The 20,000-nt window shown below is 47.0% G+C and overlaps 1 protein-coding gene across 1 annotated transcript in view; it reads right to left on the bottom strand.

Moving 5' to 3' along the window:
- nav3 (neuron navigator 3) overlaps positions 1-20,000 on the bottom strand; it is a gene marked incomplete at both ends in the record, with an annotated part of 153,249 nt that overhangs the window by 94,024 nt on the left and 39,225 nt on the right. The window contains 4 exon segments of the mRNA XM_084447775.1: positions 1,867-2,038; positions 5,874-5,946; positions 16,633-16,685; positions 17,625-17,742. Of these exon segments, the coding sequence (XP_084303901.1) occupies positions 1,867-2,038; positions 5,874-5,946; positions 16,633-16,685; positions 17,625-17,742 (416 nt within the window).

The raw sequence follows: 20,000 nt of genomic DNA, 5'->3' as shown, positions 1-20,000 counted from the left end.
AAGAGATTCAGACATGATAAAACTCTATGGGAATCTAGACTGTACGGCAATCTAATACGCCTGTCATTGTAATGCTAGGTTGATTGTCTATAAGCTTTATTTAATAAAAAGTCATTAGCTAGCCTTAAAGCTAGATTGCCAGTTGCTCTATACTGTGTTCCACAACAGTTGTATAGGATGACCTTAAAGCAGCTTTTGTTTGGTTGCCTCATGGGTTCAGCTGTGAGAGCTGTGATTAATCATGTTGTGTTGGGTCTTATACTCCTCGCTCACAGACATACACACACGCACGCACACACACACACACACACACACACACACACACACACACACACACACACACACACACACACAGGCACAGTGAGGGAGAGGCGCAATTTCACAACCCCAGAACTCTCTCAGCCATCAGTCATGTACGCACGTGCACACACTCACACACGCGCGCGCGCGCGCACGCACACACACACACACACACACACACACACACACACACACACACACACACACACACACACACACACACACACACACACACACACACACACACACACACACACACACACAATCACAGTCCTAATCTGGCTCCTCCATATGCTCCACTCTCTGCCCAGTAACACTATCTCCCACACTGTATCTACTTAACCATTAACACCACTGCACCATCTACTTCTGCTACAGGCAGAACAAATAAGTCCTTCATCGCTGACAGAATGTGGAGTATTGCCTCCGTTGGGGCCAAAATCCCCAGGCTTGATTTAGTCATCACCCCAGGAGAGTGAGACATAGGGCTAGCGAACATACAAGGCACTGGGCCTTCGCTGGACTGTGGCCCTTTGGCCCTCTGGCCCCCTGGTCCACTTCTGTGTGACATCCCTGCCAAGAATGCCGGCCCCTTGGCCTTGTGTTGGAGGTTGAGGCCGGCAGGGTCTCGCTCGCACCTGTCATGGCCGCCGTGCATGGTCCTGCAGGAGCTAAGGGAGGAATTGAAGACAGCTGTGCCTCTTCTTGAACCCCCCCACACACACTACACACACACACACACACACACACACACACACACACACACACTACACACACTACACACACACACACACACACACACACACAGCCAGGCTAAAAACCCTTCACTCAGCTACAGGCTTCCAACTCCTCACTGTCCTCTCTTTTCTTGTCTCTCTCTGTCTCTGAAATACTGACAGTGACCAGCGGGTAGATTTCATCTCAGTACACACACACACGCACACGCACACACACACACGCACACGCACACGCACACACACACACACACACACACACACACACACACACACACACACACACACACACACACACACACACACACACACACACACACAGCAGTAGAGCTGTAACCTGAGCGGGAAAGGGGAATGCCCCCCATGCGTGGTATCTCAGGCCTCTCTTTAGATGCTTCTGTCAGGCTGTGCTTGTCTATTTCCATCACAGGGCTGGTCTTCCTATTTCTACTGCTTATCTGGCTGCAGTGGCCACTTGATCCACTTCTGCTATGATGCTTCCCTGGACCCAGGGTTAAGTGCTCTATTTTCATGTGCAGTAAGCCAATGCCAACTGTAACAGTGACCCATTTTAAAGAGATTTAGACTTCAAACCAGTAACACTACCCAAATACCAAATGTTGCCTGATTCATCATCATCATCATCAGCATCATACATAGATAGATAGATAGATAGATAGATAGATAGATAGATAGATAGATAGATAGATAGATAGATAGTGGAATAGGAGTAGATCCTAGCTGAGCCTAGAGCATGAACAGCTATTTCCCACATTTGATCAAAGTTCCACTGGAGTGTTTTCAGCAGAGCAAAGACTCTTCTTCTACCCACCTGGACTGCATTTCTTGCGATTTGAGGGGGCTCGCCGGCGCCGCCCCGGTGGTCTGGTGAGTGAGCTCCACCAGTGACTGATAGTACTGCTGCTGGTGCTGCTGCTGCTGCTTGTACCTGGACAGGATGAAGAACAGCCCCAGGATGGTCTTCAGATTCCCATTCCTGATCTCTGTCGCAGAGAGAGGTAGAGAGAGGGAAGAGTTGGTTAATGCACTGCACAGTTGAGTCGACTACAAAATGACTGTTCCCAGGTAGTTGTCTGTGTTAACAAGGGAGAAGGCAACAGGGCCTCACTCACTGTGTGAGCCTTGAGCTCAATCTATTGCACTAACAGAGACTGACAGTACGGGAAGTTGTCAGCCAAAATTAAACTTTAGTGTTTCGCTCAGCTGCTTGTTTTTGTCTCAAAACGAGGAAGTGAGACTGCAAGTAGTAGGTGCTATACTGTACAGTAAGTAGGGTACAGTGGAAAAGTGTTATTTTACCATATTGTGTTGATGGTTACTGTGGGGCATGTCCTTAAGCACTATACAGGTTTTCAATACATAGTTTAGTCATAAGGAGTGAATATTATGCTGGTGTCCATTTTGTACACAGTCTTCACTTTATCTAAAGGCAGAAAGCATCTTCTCCTACCAAGGAAACACAGTTGAGATGAGGAGACATGATTCATCTGGTGATATTGAGAAATTGGAATTGATTATTCACTCAGCAGCAGTCAGTGGCCCGCTAAGGCATCCATTTATGAAATGGGCTTTTCACCCCTAAACGTTTCTAAATGGCAGACAGACACAGGGAAGGCGGCTGAGAGATTACAACAGCTGACGCTGCAGTTTTTTCCTCTTGTGGGCAGAACTTTCTCCTCAGTCACTCGCAGCCCCGTTGTTTGCAGATTGCAGAAGGTTTTGGGGGAAGATTAATCTTGGAGGTTTCAGATTCCCGACTCCCTGGCAGCAGTCGTTTATATTGTACAGTGCACAAGATCCAACTGCAGTTTTGCTGATTTTCTTTGACCAGAAAAGCAACGTCGCAGATTCATTCTACAAAGCAATCAGTCACTGGGGAAGATCGATCTAAAGAACTATAAGACGAAAACAGCACTTATTGAAACACAAGGTACTTCAGGTGGAAAGTATGACCAGGCAAACATATTTTCATTCAGTAAATATATATGATAAAAGAAATCGAAAGTTTCCCCCTGCTTTATTCAGAGATGCAACAAAGTGACAGAGCTGTTATGGTCGCAGGTTGGCATTTTGAAAACCAGTTACTGTGCTGATCTGAGATGGGAACTGTTAAAATGAAATTGAATGTGATATCAGTTAATGGAGGATGAACAGCTGTGATATGGCTTCCTCTAACACAAACTTTCTCTTCAAAGTCCTGGTCTCTCTCTCTCTGTTATCTCCCTGCTTATTTATACAATGCTGAGCCTTTAACCAATGGTAAATAATGCTAAACTAAGCTTTACTGGCTCAAATCTTATTCCAGTTTCAACACTGTGTGGACTAAGTGCTGTCGACAGTCCACTGCTTCTCCTCATTGGCCCAGGGTACATGGGCCTCAGTTGGCGGGACGTTTAAGTGGTTAACGTGCTTTCACTGAACCTCTTCTCTTTCTGGTGGAGAGGGAGGACTTATTTTATAAGCCACAAAGGACTCTAGAGGAGAGTCCAATCAATGTCTCCAGCATTTAATCCCCAGAAGCAAGCTGACCTAGCTTAGGTCTCCTTCAAAAACACGTTTTATCCTTACGACTGCCGGCCCTCACACCTAGAGAAGAGAAGGGTCATTACAATATATCTCATATTTCCCCGTTCACTTTCACTCTTAGCGATTCTGTTTATCAAAATGGGAGACAACTTAGAGTGCAGAATCAGTCCGTCTTGAACTTCCCTTGTGAAAGCCTAAGAGGTAACGAGCCACTGCTTGGGTCTCCCATGCCCTGAGTTTCACCGTCCGGCGGGTCAAGAGTGAGTCAGTGTGTGCCCTCATTGGCCTGACAGTGAGAAGTGTTTAAGTGCTAACTGGGCTACAAAAACATGTCTCTTTGAACAGGCATCTGTGCCCACAGAGATCAAGGGGCTTAGCCCTTAGCATGGGTCTGGGTCACAGTGTGTGTCTTTAGGCCGACACCAATAGGAAACTACAGGCCCCTTCAGTCCGTTAGCCCTCCTTTAGTGAGCTCTCCCTGACTGGACTGAATTGACCCGGCAGCGACACTGTGCTTAACAGCCAGCTGTGAAAGACCCCCTCAAGGTACGGCATTATGAAAAGCAGGAAGTGGAATTTTAGGGGGTTCACACCTGCGTTTGAGGGAGTTTGGTTTAATGGCATGCCCCGTGAACAAGCTGGCGTTCGTTCGTATCTGCAGGATAACTTGTAGAAAAAAAGACAGTGGTGGAGGTAACGTCATGGTAGGACAGAAGAGCATTGAATATTTTTCATAAACTTCAGCGGCTGTCTCCTCTTTGAGGTGGGAGGGGAGACATTTAAAGGATAACTTTATTGCTGCTGGCTTCCTGTATAGTATTGTAACAACGTGGGTGTTTCCTGGTCTTTGAGGCATGTGACAAACAAGATCAATACATCTGGCACCTTTGAGGTCTCAATGTCGCTTTTAGCGTTTCTCTTTTCAAAGAAATGATTTCTACGAGTTTGTTTTCTTGGAAAAATCCTATACCCTCCAAGTACATCAAACGCCTCCTTTTTCCCTTTTAAGCTCCACGCCTCATAAAACTATAAGCACAAGCGTATGCGGGCCTCAACAGTGTGTGTGTGTGTGTGTGTGTGTGTGAAGCCCACAGATAATTCAATTACTCATAAGTTCTGCTCACAGATTGGAGGAAAAAGGCCTGCCTCGCCCACTCAACACAGTTACACCCACACAAACACATACTGTACACACACACACACACACGCACACACGCTGAGTGGAGAGCCTCTCTTGGAAAGGAAGCGATGAAAAGCGTCAGAACAGGAACGGAGAGTAACTCAATAGCCTGTATATTTAGAGACCCCTTTAAAATTCAGGACCGGCAAAGTCACTTTGCTGTTTTTAGAGGCGGGGGGCAACAGAATTTAGAGACGTCGGTCAGTGTGTCGAGCTCAGGGGCTATTTCTGCCACTGGAGAGGTCAAGGGCGTTCTCACCTCCCCAAAGAGGGGACTAGAAACACACAGGCTTGGGGCAACAAATACAAGTCTTAAATAACAGTCGTCTAGTTGCGAAGTACTGTACTAGTTCAGACACAATAGCGCCATTAGAGTAAGGCTGTATATCTCCTTAAAGGGACAGTTCAGAATTTTGGACATGTCGTATTTAATAACTACTTGGCCATTACAGGTTGTAATGTATGTTGTTAATCCATGGAGACCTTTTTCAGCTACAGTACGTCCATGCTGTCCTTCTCTGTGGACATAAACATTATGCCAATGGAAACCAGCGAGCATCCACTACCAAACTCATTTAAACACTCCACCGTGCACCCAAAGCAAATACAATACGATGACAGCAAGCAAATATTATATGACAGTCTTATCAGGGTTAATTTGAGTCAAACTCATTAAATCCTTTCATTTGTGCGGACCAACAAGTTGTAATGGCCGCCATACTTCCACAGAGAACATAGTACACAATCCGCACAAAGTAAAGGATTCAACGATAGTTTGACGTAAAAAAAATATGGTACAGTATAAACACTCAAATTAACCCTGATAAGACTGTTATATTATTACTTTGGGTCGACTGTGGAGTGTTTAAATGAGTTTATTAATGGATGCTAACTGGTTACCATTGGTATGGAGACATTCAAAGAATGTGTAGTGCATAACTTGTAAAGTGGGCTTCTCTTGTTTTAGCTCTCTGGCATGCTGAAATAGAGACCCATCCCATCACAATGACAGACCTCCAGCTCCAACCACAGCTCAGGTTTCCTCACATGGCTTCAAAAAAACTGCCAGTCCATGATAACCTGAGACAAAACGGAGAAGCCTTCAGTCTTACCTTCTGCTGAAAGCCCTTGTACATTCACTCCTCTGGCGTCCAGGAAACTGAGGCAGGCGTCCACATTCTCGATCTGAGGAACAAAAGACAATGCCGAGGGTTATCCGCAGTCAGTGTCCGCTAAGCACAGACGAGAAACTATGTTGTTGCATGAGTGGATACTTGACATTCAAAGTGCCTCATGTCCCAGAGGGATGGTTAGGGCTAATCGCCGAGTTGCCCATAAAGCCGTCCATTGTCTGCGGTTATGGCCCAGTCTGCTACGCCCCCCGCATGACCCTCGGGGTCCAGGAGACCGTCTGACATAGTGACCGCAGTGTGTGTCCCACCTACACAGCCTCGGCCACGGGCCCTGGTCGGCATGCGTTCAGCTCCGGCCTCTGTGGCAGCCCACAAGGGGCCAATTACAACACAATCGCCCGCCTCACTGAGAATATGAGAGTCAACAACACGAGCCCACCCTCCAGCAGCCCCCCCCCCCCCCCCCCCGTCAGAGTGACAAAGGCCTACTAGTTACCACACTGCTCTGTACGAGAAAGAGCGCATTCCATGAGGGTGGCTAACGCGTGGCGTACCATTTGCATGGCGAAGACTTCCAGCGTTGCTGACAGAGGTCTTTTATGGGAGGGTCCAAGGTCATAGAGTCCGACTGTAGCATACTGTACTAAGGCCTTACTGGGCCGGTCAGACAGGCATCCACTAGTAATGGGGAGACGTTGAAGGTCTTTCTATGACCAGACTGACACTCGCTAGCAGCCTGAGGGGACCTTTTCACACTGTAGAATAGCTGGTGACACAATCGCTGACGTATTGTCAAGAGTTTCCAAGAGACTATTGACTAAATGAGCAAAAGTACAGCATGTACAATTATGTAAATAAATGACCTGGCAAGGATCTTACTGTACGATATGGCAACAGTCAAGGACCACCAAGTCTCTGCTACTGTATACAGCAATGCCCTTTTGCCTTGGCACCATACTGTACATAGAAAACACACACACACACACGCACACACACACCCACACATCTTGGTTGTGCTTACAGTTCGATTTGTTATGCCCCAGCAAAGTGAACATTCTACAGGATGTAAACATTGCATGGGCTGTGCCCAGACCAGCCTAGCCCACCCCCGTCCCTGCTCCGTCAGTCTAGGCGGAGAGGAGGTGAATTTACTGCCTGGGAAGCATGGAGGAATGGGCCTGGTTGTGGGCCAGGCCTACATTAAGGACAAGACAGAGAGAGGAGTGGGTGGGGGGGATATAGGATAGATAGATGGCTGTTTACACAGCCTGTATCAACAACGGTCTAGTCCAGAACATGGGGATCAGACATCATGCAAACAAAACCTCTCCATCTGCCTAACACAACACCAAGAGAAGTATATATATATATATATAAAATAAAAAAAACTGCCAAGATGGCGGGCATTCACATGTGGGTTTCACCCACATATGCACAGACACATGTGCGCCTAAACCTTAACTGTTTGATTATCCCACTCTTGTAAACGTTTTTCCAACACTCACAAGTGGCAGGACATGTGTTGAGCACAGTACACATGATGGCCATAATTTCTGTCTTAAACAGAAAGATAAACAGCATGTGCATGCTAGTTGTGAGATGGGCCGGTTGGAAAAAAATGGAGGCGAACAATTGAATTTTGATGGCGAATGAGCATCTGTACAAATTAGCAGCATATAAATACAGATGAAACATACAGTAATCAATCCTTCCCATCGTCGGGGCTAACTGTTTAATTGTGCTCTAAATGGCTATTTTCAAATATTTACAGCGTCACATACTGTATCTGTGGATGCCTCCACTCTGCTCTGCGCATCTGTTCCACAGGCAGAGAGTGTGTGTGTGTGTATGTATGTGTGTGTCAGTGTGTGTGTGTGTTTGTATGTGTGTGTTGGTGTGCGTGTGAGTGTATAGTAGGAGAAACAGGCGGAGGGCATGTCTAGGGGAGGACATGAAGGCAGAGGAGTCGAACCATATGAAAACACACAGTAAATCTCTTCAGCACAGTTAAGAGCCCTGTCATGTCTGATACTTTCTAAAGAAGGTGGGCCAAGGCAAATAATGCCACTGATAAAATCCATAAGGTCTGCCTTGACGACCAGGCATCAAGCGACATTCCAGCCAGAGAGCTGGCTTAGGGATTATACCAGAGTTTGTTCTAAGTCTGTCTGTAGATTAAAAGGATGTAAACAAACTAGATTTTGATTTAAGGCGTTGATTATGTGTGGAGCATTAATGTTCCACTGGCAAAATATAACTTGCCATTTTGGTAGGCGGTTTGGCTGGTGGGATTTTTAACAACTTCTCATGGAAATCAACTCATTTATTTTTCCGATGTAATTTATGTGACATTTTACAGATCCAGATCCAGCCATTTGGAAACAGAACATTTCCACGAGGGGCACTTCACCAAATCAGATTATAAAGTGCTTAAGAACATGCACAATGACAAGAACACTAACATACACACTCTAGGACAATTACTGCCATTCAGGCGCGCTGGCTTTCCCCGACAATAATAAACTCAAGTTGTCAAAGGTTATAATCATTCTAGTTAAATCATACTGTATTTAATTTACAGACCACACATTTCAAAATATAAGGCTGTGATGCTGACTAAATGTTTTCAGATTAATTTGCACACGTCCCTCCCAGTCCCAGACATGTGAGCTTAGGCCTCTCTAACGGTATCAAGTGACTGACTGCCACATGAGGGCTGACTTTGGAAAGTGTTACCCCTCAGACACAACTGTCAAATACAAATGGGTTCCACGCCTCAGTTACCAGTTCCTATGATGCTACAAACAACACAGAAATACCAAGCTTTACTACAGAATACCATTCAAATACTCATCAAATCTGTGATTTGGTTCACTTTCTTCCAGTACACACCACCTGAGGTGAAGCTAATGCTAAGCTGCTATATTATTTAACACATGGCTATTTTACCTACTATTCTATTCTACAAACCAATTCTGTTGGATTTCTCTGCTCTCGGAGCTGCTCAGAGAAGAGAGCAGTAAGTTGAACAACCAGGCTCGGCTTGGTGGTGATGGCCCATAAATTCCTGTGGGCGCTTAAGTCTAATGAGCAAGCTGATCATTTATACCGTAGCGTCACATAGCTAGGTCGCTTTTGCGGCATGATTGTGCTTTAATCACTCTAGCTGGGCCTGGGCAGCCCACAGAGCAGGGCTTTGAACTCCAAATGTTAGCAGGCGGAGGAGACCTCCTCACTGAGTGCAACTGACTGAAACAGGCACCTGAGTCAAAATGGACTTTCTCAAAAAGAATTGCTGGGTAGAGTGAATAGCAGTCTCTAAAGTGCGAGAGGGTTCGGTGTTCGTATACTACAGTAGTTGATTCTATTCTTGACAGAGAGCTGATAAGGGGAGCTGAGGTGAGTTTTTTTTTTAGGCTTTTCTGTAGCCAGTACAGCAATCATGGCAAATGGTACAGTATAAGTCTGATGCCATCACAGTCCTCTCACCATCTCTCGTAGTCAGCCAGCAGGTAGGATTTCACTCTTTCCACCACCTCCACAGCCGACTATCATTCTCCATTAGCTCCTCCCACCTCTGTCTCTCTCTCATCCTTCCATCAGCTCACCTCTCTGCTCCGGAGGAGAGTCTGGCGAGCAGGTCTGGCCTGCACCAGTTCCCACCGACGGACTATCAATTTCCCCCGCCGCCATGACTCAGGCTCTGAGGCCAGGCCCATCGCTCGCTGTGTATCCGAAGGTGACGACGAATGACAAGCCATGAATCACAATGGGGTGGCTGAAGAGCGTCACTGCGCTTCGAGGGGGGAGGGAGGGGGGTCTGCTGACACGTTAGAGCAAAGGGGACTGGATAGCACATTAGCAGGGAATCACTGCATATGATGAAATCCAATGAAAGGAGGCCTTTCATATCTGACATCAGTCAAGGTGTTACGGAATACCAGTTATGCACTATTTTCTGTTGGGGAGGGGGGGGGGGGCAGTTTTCCGAATCGTCTTGTCTGACTGAGTGTCTGTCTGTCGGGGGGAATCTTTGCACAGAGCTTTGACGTGGGGAACCACTTCTTTGTGCCTTGGTGCAATTGGATATATCTTTTTGTCCTATTCCTCAATAGAAGAGGGACGTGTTAATACTGTTATATTTGTGAAGCAGCAAAGTTTCTTATTAGAATAACTTGTGTAAAAATGATGAGGCTTTCTTATTCAACACCTTCCCTTACGCCATGTTCAGACTGTGAGAGCGTCGTGAAGCGTCAATACTCATGCAAGCAGGAGCCTGGCTGTTCACACAAGAAGTGCATTTCTCTGCACTGGTAACCAAGCAACCCTGCTCCTCTGCACTTTAATCACACACGTTCGGTCGCGGCTCGCGAAAAATGACCAGACGCCAAATTATCCGCTGCAGAGCTCGAGCCGTGCTGGTTGGTGTGAACAGTCCCGTTGGTGAACATGGGCGCTGGTGTGAACAGTCCTCTTGGTGAACATGGGCGGCGAAAGGAAACGGGCTGCGCTTTGGCGTCCAGTCTGAACCCACCGTTGGGAGTAATAGAACACATGATGGTATTTGATTTTTGCTTTTATAATGATATAGGGGAGGCCTGCTTTAACATTTTTCCATCCAAGAACAAGAACTGAAACTCAGGTCTGCCTAAGTTTGTCACCTTGTCAACCCGGTACAAAAATTGTATGCCCTTTAAAAGTAGGAGTCAAGCCAACTAGTAACGTCCTCGTTTTTCTTTACCTTAGGCTTCGTCTCTCCCACTTCGTCGTGTGGGTATGTTGTTGCGTCATCTCCCCCCCCCAGGGCTGAGGGGCTATCGCTGAGGGGTCACCCGGGCTATATATCTGGGCACACCTCCAGGAGCCATGTCACTGTTTCGTCATCCACAAACGTCAGGTCATGCATTCCATTGGGTGTCCGATATATCAGACAGTCCTGGATGACATGGTCATGCCGTTTGTTCCTCGGCACCACACTCGCACAGGACACCAAGCGGGGAGAACCGGCGGCCGGGATAAAATCACGGAGTCTGGAGGTGTTTGCCTCCCACTCCGCACGCCAGGTGTGGTCCACCCATCCTGCCTCGCTGATGTTAAGATCTCTGCATTGCTGCAGGAGATCCCGTGCGGCAGCACAAAAGGGTGTCTCGACTTGAGACGCCGGGGAGGCTCTGCTGTTGCAGTGAGCCTGTCGTGGAGCAGATAGTCAGGCTCCACGGCCCGGCAAGTGAGACGTGCTGTGGTTCCTGTGCGGCGGAGGCCAGCGGGCTGGATGCCTGCAAGGATGGGAAGGTTGTTCACAGGAGTGGGACGCAGGCATTCCATCACGATGCGCTAGGCTTCGTTGATAGGCGGGTTGATGAGGTGGGTGTGAACGCTGCGGCACCAGTATTCACTGGTCAAGTAGACCAGGGCTAGGGCTGTCGTACACAATGTTTTTGCGCCGGCGCCCCAGCCTGATCGGACCAGTCACCTCATCAACTCCACATGAGCTGTTAACTTCTTGCGCAGTGACTCGAGGTGTCGGTGGAACGTGAGCGACCTGATGGACTACAGATGGAATGTAGCTTTTAGCTAAATCTGGTGCGCCCATTTTTTTGTTTTTATTTTCTATGTATTTAATGTACAGTATGTGCACATTGTCCTATTAAATAAACTTAAACTAAACTAAACTAAACTAAAAACCTGTCCAATGTCACGCTGTGGTAGGTTGGTTCAGCGCTGCATGGCAGGAGTGTTCCATCGCTGTGCACTCGGAGCTCACGTTTGGCTTCCTTGTTGTTAAGGTGGAAGGCCACCGACACCGTCTTTGCCTCGCTGAGCTTCAATCTCCATTTCCGGAGGTATGCCGCTAGTGTCTGCATGTCCTGGCTCAGGGTCTCCTCCACGGCCTGCCAGTCTCCAGCTGAGTACACCAGCGCAAGGTCGTCTGCGTAGGAGTACTTCCTGGAGACTGTGGTCGGCAGGTCGTAGGTGTAGAGGTTATAAAGGAGGGGGGCCAGGACAGATCCCTGGCTCTCCCACTGACCCCCTTTCACGTGCGCCACGAGGTCGACCACCTCTGCTAACATGGGAGGAGATCGCTGTTGACAGGCTACAATCACAGCTCTGTCAGACACGTCTGGAGCTCCTGGCCCAGGGGCCCGGCAGGGTCAGGCACCAGCATCTGAAGGTTGCGGTTTACATAACCTGCAGACCGGCCGAAGGGCAAAGTGAGAAATGCCTTCACAGCTTCACAGCTCAAGTAGTGGAATACAGTCCTCCAACCGTGTGACCTTGCACATGACCCAGAATACCTGCCGAGCAAACCGCAAGCTGCCGATCCCGCGAGCTACTCCTGCGCTGGACTCCAGAGGAGGAAGGATTGAGAGGGGATGGGAATCATATCCACGCAACTGACTGGAACCATGACACTTCTCGAATCCCATTAAGGGCGATTGAGAGGGTGGCTGCGTCACGCACAGAATGCAGGGAGTGAAATGAAAGTGTCTGGAAACCAAGGTCCCTTGGGCAGATATGGGCCAACAATAAAGAAAGTCCTTTGGGAAGTGCTGAACTGTATTTATGGTGCAGAATGGTAATTCAGGGAGAGGTGCAGAGAGAGAGAGAGAGAGAGAGAGAGAGAGAGAGAGAGAGAGAGACAGAGGGTGATGGAAGGAGAGAGAGGTGGATGGAGGGAGGGAGAGAGAGAGGAAAAGAGAGAGAGAGGATGAACAAATGCCGGCAGGGTGTACAGGTTCCTAACAAAGACAACAGGGATAGATCAAAGGTTAGTGGTCCCTCACAGCACCTTTTTAACAACTCGGCTCCTTTATCTTCAACAGGAGAGGCCCCATTTTCGTTATAATGAGTGATTAAAAAGTGTCCATGTGTGGTACAACTGGGGAACATAACTGGCCCGTTGGTGTTCCCTCACCACTTCTAAAATAGACCACTAAGTGGAAACACATGAGAGGGTCGCCCCCTTGACAAAAAAATGTGTCCTGCCCTGGCCAGGCCGGACCTGGTCTGACTTGGCCTTGCATCACCTCCACATCTACCAGACACAGACCAAAACAATATTGAATTCCAGTGCTGGGGAAAATTTGTGCTCATTGCTCATATCACATTATCCATTATATGGTTAGTTGATGGTTATTAGTTGATGAATATCTCTAAGACCGAGGACTAATATCTCGAGTGCACAGTCTTTCAAAATGTTAATATAGACGTTGTATATTATAAATAGCCTTATACCAGGGCTTATGGTACTAAATACCGAACTATTCCTTTAACAGTCACTTGTTGTGCACCGTCGTCTGTCACAGGTTCCCCACACACTAACTGATGTTCATTTTAACAGACGGGCAGCTTGAGCCTGCTAATCAAATAAGCAACCCATGCAGTAACGTCACGCAGATGTCGCCTGGATTAGCCTTGGAGCAACTCGTGCCGGGACTCCATTGCAGGTAAACCGCCAGTCTGAGCCTGCTGATATTGAACTGAATTAGCGACGACATGTCGAGCAAACAAGGTTGATATACCGGAGTGGCACATGCTGCTCATCTCCACGTCTATCGGCCTGTGAGACAACAACAGATGGGACCCAGATGACGGAGTCCACTTTACAAGCCCTAACGAATGCCTGACTCTATTAGGCCTTCCCACCAGACACAGCAAGAGAGAAAGAGAGAGAGAGAGAGAGAGAGAGAGAGAGAGAGAGAGAGAGAGAGAGAGAGAGAGAGAGGGAACCTAGCCTGTCACGACCCAAAATTTCCTTTACTTATTATGGGTCTATGGGCACTTTACCAGACATATATTTCTTTTTTTAGGACCACACATTTCTTTACCTGAAGAATCTCCATTGAAATTTTAGCTAGCTTTTAAGTGTAAAGCTAGACTTAATTTGGGTCGGGAAAACGTGTCTTGTTGAGTTTCTCTGGTGTCTCTTGATAGTAGCCACTTTCATTTAGTTCCTACACGTGACTTGAGAAATTCAAAGAGGCAAACAGAAGCCAGACGTTTGTATTCCTCTGCTGTGGTTTGGTAATGATGTCTTTAATGAGTACGATTAGTGTTGTTAAGCTTTTATTTCACACTGAATGAGCCTCTTTTTACTTTTATGTCTGTCTCGCCCTGTTTGAGCACCGTTATTCTAAAAATGACTAAAGAGAGAGAGATGAAAAAAGCCTTGCTCTGTTCAAAAGGCGCCAGGCACATATTTAATTCCCGTGGCCATCCTCGCAATTAGAAGAGCTTTGCAGTCAGGATGCATTAGATTTAACACTGAGAGATGAGCACTGAGTGAGCGTAACACGAGTTGAGGGAGACGTCTTATAAAAGAGCGTGAGAGATGGCATTGGCTTTGATAGCCAGCTTGCTGTATCCTCTTCTCTGTATAAAGAGACATAATCAGACCTGTAATCCTTCAATTATTGGAAGCTCCCCCGCCTACTCTCATGTTTGGCTCTGAGATTGGGCAAATATGTCATCCGTGGGGCTCCTACTCTAATAAAATCCTTGTATCCAAGTTCCCAGCAAAATCCTTGTATCCCAGTTCCAAGCAATGAACCACCCACCCACCCAACCAGCCAACCATCCACATAACCAACCAACCACATAACCAACCATCCACATAACCAACCATCCACATAACCAACCATCCATCCATCCATCCATCCATCCATCCATCCATCCATCCATCCATCCATCCATCCAGTCAACCAATCAACCAATCAACCAACCACCCACTAATCCAACCAACCAACCAACCAACCAACCAACCAACCAACCCACCACCCACCCATCTAACCAACCAACCAACCAACCAACCAACCCACCACCCACCCATCTAACCAACCAACCCACCAACCAACCAACCCACCAACCAACCAACCCACCAACCCACCAACCAACCCACCAACCCACCCACCACCCACCCACCCATCTAACCAACCAACCAACCATCCAACCAACTATCCAGCCATCCAACCAACCAAACAACCACCGACTCATCCAACCAATCAACCAACCAACCAACCACCCAACCAACCAATCAGCTAACCAATCATCCATCCAACTAATCAGCCAACCAACCAATCAACCAACCATCCAACCAACACCTCGCATGTGAGGAGGGATTACAATCCCCCCCCCCCCCCCCCAACTCCTGCTCAGTGGGCAGGCGTGCCACACTGCTGAGGAACAAATAATCAGAGATCAATTACTGGTGTCTCTCAGATGCGTGTTTACCTCCATTTGTTCAAAGAGATGAATTAGCCCCATCCTCTGTGGAGTGAGATCGATTATTGAGAGTTTATTATGCAAGCAATTTAACTGTGAAGTTGTGCAGATGCTGTGTTAGAGAGAGGTGTGTTCCTTATACCTCAGGCTAACTAAAGAGTTCTCTCCTTCCTCTCAGTGCTGTTCAAATACAAACAGTGAAATAGCTAAAAGATCCAAGACTGGAGGAATCACTTCTCGATTGTGCTTCCGCCGTCAAGTGTTATTATACATCCTCGCCAAATACAGTACATGAAATATTCACGCCTTGTCGATCAATACGTTGCTACTTTTAGTTACACCCGGCCAAGCTTTCACAACATCAAGGCATACATCGCCTTGCTAGACAGGCACAACTGGTGCCTGCAACCTAACATGACAAGCAATACATGTACTGTAGCTCAATTCTGCTAACCGAGAGCTCTTAACCCACAGTGTCAAAACACACAGCAAACCTGTAACATCCCGCGGAACTCTGAATGCGGTGTTTAACTCAAGTGTTGCTGACGTGACCTACGACCTTTAGGTCTCTCACCTCAAATCAATGCAGGTCTACAGAACAGCTCTGTGCAGGGCCCATCAGCAAAGCTCCAGCAAAGCTATGTGTGTGTGTGTACTGTATGTATGTATGTACAGTATGTATGTATGTACTGTATGTATGTATGTATGTACTGTATGTATGTCTGTATGTATGAACTGTATGTGTGTGTGCGTGTGTGTGTGTGTGTCAGATGTTTCGCTTGCCCCTGTTCCTCTGTAGTCCAAGCAGGTGCTGGATCAATTGGGTTTGTGTGACTGAGACAAAGAGCTAACCCCAGAAACACACAGACACACACACACACACACATGTTGCTGGCGTGCTGAGTGGCATGCCTGTGGTGCTGTAGTGGAGAGCCCGTAGTGACCAGTGTGTCACCGTGGCCCGGGCCCAACAGCACCAGCCACAAACACAGAGCTCTGGCCAAAGGCAAACCCTGCTGCACTGCTCCACAGTCTCGCAAACCCACACACAGATTTCTAAGCAGCCCTCTGTGCTCACTCACCATGTGTGGTAACTTGGCTACAGTAAGTCACTTTTAATTACAGTAGTGGGCAAGACGACACCAAAACAGACCAACAAATCCAAACACTTAGTCAATTACTGTTAGCTGAGGGGTAATTATCAGTTTATGTTGGCAGTCAGTGGCGATTTATCCAGTCACATATTTAGCAGAGTAATTGGGACCCTGACAGCATCCTTCCGTGGTTGATATGAATGGTGAACAATTTAGCTGAATCAAGTTCTTGCACAATGAAGTACAGTACATGTGAGCATTATGAGAGCACTGTACGACAGTGCTCGGAAAAGTCTTCTTCCTTATTAACACGCTCTTAAACGTCTATGGTCATGCGTCATCCTCAAAATTGAATAAACAGACAAGGGAAACCTATGGACAACGGTAATCATAAGCAGTTAATAATGAAACAGTGTACTTACCATTTGTGATTGGCTTCTGGGGCTGCCATTGATGTCCTCCACTTTCTCATTCGCTGGAAGACAAAAAGTGTCACAATGTAAGCGCTCCAAGAACATTTGCTCAGCACATAGTGAGCTTCTAGTAGTAGTACAGTAGTAGTAGTAGTAGCAGTAGTAGTAGTAGTAGTAGTAGCAGTAGTAGTAGTAGTAGAAGTGTACTCTACTGTACGCACCCTCAAACTAGGGGGTCAAAGTTGAGAAAGATCCCTGTCAGAGTTCAGGGGCAGAGGTAGAGTGGACCTCAGCCTGTGTCTATGAATGCCTATGGAAGAATGACCCCCTTCCCCAAAACAACAGAGCAGCCAAAGTTTTGGAGAAAAAACCCTCCACGCCTGCTAATTCATCAGCTGCTGCTGGAGCATTACTGACAGGCTGGCTTTGGCCATTGTCTGTTTGAGAGGGGGTAAGGTTTCAAGACAGCCCAGAAGGTGGAGAGGGGAGAGAGAGGGAGGAAAAGGAAGAGAGAGAGAGAGAGAGAGTGTGTGTGTGTGTGTGTGTGTGTGTGTGTGTGTGAGAGAGAGAGAGAGAGAGAGAGAGAGAGGGAGAGAGAGAGGGAAAATCAACACAGGCCACTCCGGGCTTGCTAAAAGGCACACATGGGAGACACATGCTTTAATAGAGCATAAATAGTTTACAATCCGTGTGTCGTAGTGTGCCAGGGCTGTAGATTTTGCCTGCACAGACCTCAGTGGGAAATGAAGATAAAGCATTTGCGTTTGGTCTAAATGTCCAGGCCCATTATGTTTTATAGCAGGGTTATATGAAGGTTTCTCCCTCGGTCTAACCTGTGAGGTAAAGTAGCTTACAGTTCACTCTATGTAAGTGTGTGTGTGTTTGTGTGTGTCAGGCATGGTGGAGACAGAGAAAGCTTATTGTTTGTGAATGCTTGTTTGTGTATAGCATACTGTGTGTGTGTGTGTGTGTGTGTACACCATGTGTGTGCATATTCTCACCTATGATCTGGATGATTTCTGCCAGTAGAACTCCATCAGTGATGTCCTGTGTGAGGTCTTTAATGAGCCGGGGGCAACCGGACTTGGCCAGGTAGTGGTTTGCCCAGTCTGTGTAGATCTGCAATACAGGAGAATACAATGTAAGGATTCATAAACAGAGAGAAAGAGAGAAAGAAAGAAAGAAAGAAAGAAAGAAAGAAAGAAAGAAAGAAAGAAAGAAAGAAAGAAAGAAAGAAAGAAAGAAAGAAAGAAAGAAAGAAAGAAAGAAAGAAGATGGAATGCTCTGACTGGTGTAAAGGCAGGAACCAAAGTGCTTGTCTTCTCCAGTTTGACGTATGACTCATGTTTGTTTTAGTACCATGGCCATTGCTAACCTTGACCACACAGAATAACAAACTGTAGGCTTCGCCAGTTGGTCCCAATCCTGAATACAAACGGGTCTCCCTCTTCTCAATGGTAGTAGCGCACAACGCACCGAGGAGCGCTATCCAAACACCGGATTCCTGACACGTCTCTCCAACACAAACACAATTTCATCAAAAGGCCGGCACTTGGAGTGCGAGGATTACTGCCTCTGTTCAGGAGCTCAGTCTGCAGGACTGGATGGATATCACCCTCACAGACAGAGCAGATCAGACACACTTCAGTATCATCATCTGCTGCTAGTTTCTCATTAGCATGATGTTCTCAACGTTCTCTACGAATGATTGATACTAACAGCTGAAGTGATTTTCCAGAGGTCTGTAAGCTAGGCCTGACAATATGAATCGCACTCATGGCTTATCTGCTAATTCATCCAGCTTTGCAAGGCAGACTCATTCTCGTCCACAGTAACTACAGGCAGAAGGACCCATAGACGACGCAGGACAACACACAGCGCAGCATGCCTTAGTCATGGAAGTACTCTTTGACTGTGTGACCGGCAGGAGTCTCGTCCTCAACAGCAGACTTTATTTCCAGATTCCAGGAAATGTTCCCTCCCTTCCTTCTCCTGCACCTCATCTCCGTCTCTCAGGGGTACTTGAAGAAAGGCATCCCTCAGGGGTCCGTTGTCGGCCCCCACTCAAAGATGCCTGCCGGCGTTCCAGAGCCCCATTCTTTTCTTCTGATTGCTGGATTAAATTTTTTTTTAAAGCACAAGGGGCTGCTTTTTCATATCCTACATGTTGTATGAGGACCTGGCCAGCATGAGGGATTTTCAATGGTAAAATCCGCTCAGAAATGCGATGGCTTTTGATCGAGGGGGTTTTGTCTGTGACTTCAAGAGCACCGCTGGCTGGTTCTTTAAATCTAACAGGCTACAACCAGAACCTCCCTCATAAAACCAAGCTTTCCTCATTATGAAATTATCCTTTTCTTTCCTTTTTTGCCTCACACACTTCTCCCAATTAACTGCATTTCTCTCTCTTTCTGGAATGAGACGGTTTCCCTTCAATGATGCCGCCATGCAAAGACTCTATCTGTTGTGGTTTTCTTCATCGACTTTCCTCGTGATGAGGAGCCATAAAAACCCAAACCAAGAGAGCACAGAAGCTCCATCGTCACACACACACACACACACACACACACACACACACACACACACACACACACACACACACACACACACACACACACACACACACACACACACACACACACACACACACAAAGCGTTTGAGACACACATGTACAGTACACACAGTCCCTTTAGCCCCATTAGGTCGCACCACCACCACAGCCTGGAGATGAGTAAACAAACATCAATTTGGGTAGAGAGTGCACACCGGACCACTTAATATTGAAAATTGGTTAATATGAAGGGTTCAACCAATTGATCTAGGCTGATACGCTCAGCTACGTACGGTGAGGTGAGCCTGCAGCATGAAGGTATGAGGTCGACCTGATCCCCTCTACCCCCGACTGCAGTAACCTCTCTCTGTCTCTCTCTCGCTTCCCTCTCTGCCTTCTTCCAAAAAAGAGACGGAATTGAGTCTGCCGCAATGACACATTTATGGTCGAGTAGAGAGAGAGAGAGAGAGGGAGAGAAAGGGAGAGAACAAGAGTTAGCCTGCCAGGAGGTTTCTGGGAAAAAGGGGACCTTTCAATCAGCTCCTTGTCACCCAAAAAGGGAGGGGGTGGGGATTCAGAAGGACTTCAAGTGATTGAAACACCTCTGAGAGTGTAAAATGGATGCCCCGTGGACAAATTCAATTAAATTCACCACAAGCCATTGTTTTAGGGAGAGAAAAAGCTTGCTTGCTACCACATCTGTCAACTTGAGGAAAACATTAGGGTTTTCGAGCCAGAGAAAAAAACACTCACAGCCCAGCCTTGGAAAACAAACATGAGGACTAAACACATAAAATTATTCTAATTCTACTCTTACTCACATGC

This window comes from Borostomias antarcticus, assembly GCF_949987555.1.
Source record: "Borostomias antarcticus genome assembly, chromosome: 13".
Taxonomy (NCBI): Eukaryota; Metazoa; Chordata; class Actinopteri; order Stomiiformes; family Stomiidae; genus Borostomias; species Borostomias antarcticus.
This window is presented reverse-complemented; position numbering and strand designations above follow the sequence as displayed.